Genomic DNA, 3,530 nt, shown 5'->3' with positions numbered 1-3,530 from the left:
AGCAGCACAGCGTCATCATAAAGAAATGATGGAGCAAATCAAAACCACCAATGCTTTATTCAAGCAGATGCTGCAGAATGCACGTGAGCAACAATAACTTTTTTGGGGGTGTGTGCTTTTTTTGTAATGTTTTTTGAAATGAGTTTACTTCAGAGTTTATTTCAAGTTTTTTTTTTTACAGAATGTAAAAGTCTTTTACAAATGACTTAATAGATTCATAAGAAGGAAAAATGAGGAAAAAAAAGAAAGGTGTGGTGTGTATATATACAAAAAATTTATATATTCACAAATAGTATGTGACAAGTGTTGCATTGTTGTGGAAAAGAGTTTTAACAAACAATAAGGAACCACACCACTGTCCGATTTCTTTTCCATCTTTATCATTTAAACGTAATGTCTTTAACTTAAGCCTATTAACTTTGTCACTTTAGGAATTGCTTTAACTTTGATTTAAGTAAACATTGCTTTAAGTAAACATGTCAGGGGATGAAATGGAAGGCCTGTGATTATAAATGAGTATGGCTTGTAAAATATTCACATTCAACTACTGTAGCAGACTTATTCATTGTCATCCCCTTCTTGAGGGCACCCGTGGGGATGCTCATCACATGTAATTTCAGACTCTCCAATGCAGAAATTGTGAAGTGCACAAGCTGCTACAATGATTTTCACGATCACATCCACGTGACAATTTTGTATGTCACGGAGGCGTCTCCACTTGCACTTCAAGCGGCCAAATGCCTGTTCCACTACTACCCTCCCTCTGCAAATCATTCCATTTCGGCGCAGGTCACCCTCTCCCAATCCCCCATTATCTCTTTTTGGAGTGACAATGAAGGGGAAGGCATTGCAAAGGTATGCACCATCCCCCAGTAATTTGTAGTCTCCTAACTTCTGTACATGAGCTGCGAAGAATGGGGATAGCCTCAGCATGCGTGCATCATGTACTCTTCCAGGTGGCCCAGCAAAAATATCTATGAACCTCCCCTGGTCGTCAACAATGCCCTGCAACAGCACAGAATAGTAGGCCTTCCTGTTTAAATAATCCCCCCCAACAGGTGGTCGCTGGATTCTAATATGACATCCATCAATTGTTCCCACTATCCCATCTATTCCACACAGCCTTTTGAATAAGGCTGCTTGGACTGCCTTCTGGCAGTCATTTGGCCAGACAATGTGGTGCTCTGCAATGGCGCAGATTCGGTCAAGCATTTTCATTATGACGTTATGGGCTGCTCCCTGACTCACATCAAATTTATCTGCCAGCTCACAAAAACAGTTTTGGTTTGCCAGATACCAGAGCACCATCACCACTTTTTTCTGCACAGGGATTCTGGCTGGACCTCCTGTTGAGTTGTCATCTGTCAAGCCATGTTGCCTCAGTTGATCACAGAGTAGGTGAAATTGCTCTCTGGTAACCCTCAGGTGGCTCTTGAAAGTTCTGTCCTGCATGTCAAGGAGAGTACTCCAGGCGGTTCCGGTTTTTAAAACCCCAGGATTGTCTAGGTCTTCCAGGCAGTGAAGGATGGCGAGTCTTTAGATTAGAAAGTAAATTCACGTTAAATATCATCTTTCTACCTCTTTGGACTATTTTTTAAAATTATATTCACTTCTAATATTACATTGTACACTTGTATGTGTATGTCATCTGGGCGTTTTATCACAACACAGTATGTGATTGTTACAGTATAGACAAAGTATCAAATCACGCACTTCCTGATCATGTCATGTCAAGTTTCGTAGGTTTATCAAAACATATGCAGTCTTGCCAATGCCAGAGCCGGAGATATACGATACTCGACAGAAGGCTTTGGCCAATGCTTTGCTAGTCATGGGACATACAGAAGGACTTGGGAACTTTACTGCCATCAAATTTCCAAAGTTGGAGTACAAATGCACGTCAAGTGAGACTACATATTCAGAATGGCTGTAAAAATTAGCACTGACTGACTGATCCGGGTGTTTTTCTCAAAAAAAAAAAATTCACTTGGAAGCAACTGGACTTCTTGTTGGGGCGTGAAAACACATTTTGTTCCTCAATTTGAACTGGGATGTAACAAAAGACGCTATTATCTCCGTTTCTAGTCGAAAAAAAAAACGGTCATTTTGATCTAAATTTAACCCTCGCTTAGCTTGACCTAGCTTATGAACCAAGAAAGAAGTGGTTTTCACCTACGGAAAGCTGACTCTCGCCTTTTAAACGAGTCATGTTATGTATATTATATTATTATAATATGTATATTATAGCCTAATACAAAATATTCTGTGGCTGTCCAAAGAACGCCAACAATGATCTAGATACTGGCTACTCTCATTGTGTGTTAGGGTTTTGCTGGGATTCGAACCTGGTTCGTTGGTGTGATGATCCAGCAAACCCCCACTAGGCCACCAGGGGGATGACTCAAATGCAGAGGCGTGAGGCGGAAGTAGAAAAAGAATCACAAAGGTTTATTTAATCTATATACACTATATACAGGGCAAAACAAAAGACAAAAAAAAAAACCAAAGAGTATAATCCAAAAGAAAAGCAAAGTGCAAAAATACAAAAGCTAAGAAGATCAAAAAAACACAGTACAAAGGAAACTGGAGATAAACATAACAGCACAAAGACTCCGTGACAAGAGGACTGAACTCAGGGGTATAAATAGACAAACTAATTAAGGACACAGGTGAAGATAATTAGGCAATTAACACAAACACAAAACACAGGAACAGTGGCGGCCTCTAGAGGCCAAAATAAACACGACATGAAAAGGAAATAACAGCGGCCTCTAGAGGCCAAAACAGTCCTAGTCCTAACAGGACCCCCCCCTCTAGGAGCGTCTCCTGACGTTCCCAGGGCGATCCGGATGGGCCGAATGGAAGTCCCGACATAGTTCTTTATCAAGGACATCCCGAGCAGGAACCCAGCAGCGCTCCTCAGGACCATAGCCCTCCCAATCCACCAGATATTGCAACCCGCCGCGGACCCGGCGGGAGTCAAGCAGGCGATTCACAGTGAACACAGTCTGCCCCTGGAAGATGCGGGGGGGTGGGGGGTTCCTAGGGGCAGGGGCATACGTAGACGTCAGTACGGGCCGTAACAGGGAAACATGGAAAGTGGGGTTGATCCTCAGAGTCCGGGGCAACTGGAGCCGGTAGGAGACAGGGTTCACCCTGCGCACCACCTTGAAGGGGCCAATGTAGCGAGGAGCAAGATTGCGGTTCTCCACCCGCAGTGGAAGGTCCTTAGTGGACAGCCAAACACGCTGCCCAGGGCGGAAAGCGTGTGCAGGTCTTCTATGGCGGTTGGCCTGAGTCTGGTTGGTTCTGGAGGTCTGTATGAGGGTCTTCCTGACCTTGCTCCAGGTCTTGCGACACCGTCTCACATATTGGTTGACCGAGGGCACCCCCGCGTCCTCCTCCTGGTCCGGGAACAGAGGTGGCTGGAACCCGAATTGGCACTGGAATGGCGACAGCTTGGTGGCCGATGACTGCAGGGTGTTGTGGGCGTACTCCGCCCATGGCAGCCAGGTGCTCCACGATGTCGG

General features: G+C 44.5%; 1 protein-coding gene across 1 annotated transcript; it reads right to left on the bottom strand.

Annotated features, from left to right (window-relative positions):
• Positions 1-558: 558 nt before the first annotated feature.
• LOC132888919 (uncharacterized) lies at positions 559-1,452 on the bottom strand. Its single transcript, XM_060925011.1, has one exon. It carries the CDS (start codon positions 1,450-1,452, stop codon positions 559-561), a length of 894 nt encoding a protein of 297 aa, XP_060780994.1.
• Positions 1,453-3,530: the final 2,078 nt, after the last annotated feature.

Source organism: Neoarius graeffei, chromosome 7 (assembly GCF_027579695.1).
Source record: "Neoarius graeffei isolate fNeoGra1 chromosome 7, fNeoGra1.pri, whole genome shotgun sequence".
NCBI classification, from domain to species: Eukaryota; Metazoa; Chordata; class Actinopteri; order Siluriformes; family Ariidae; genus Neoarius; species Neoarius graeffei.
Note: the sequence above shows the minus strand (reverse complement) of the source record. Positions and strands in the feature narration are given on the sequence as shown.

Coding starts and splice junctions, on each gene's coding strand:
- LOC132888919 (XM_060925011.1), bottom strand. CDS start 1,452: ATGCAGGACAGAACTTTCAAGAGCCACCTGAGGGTTACCAGAGAGCAA.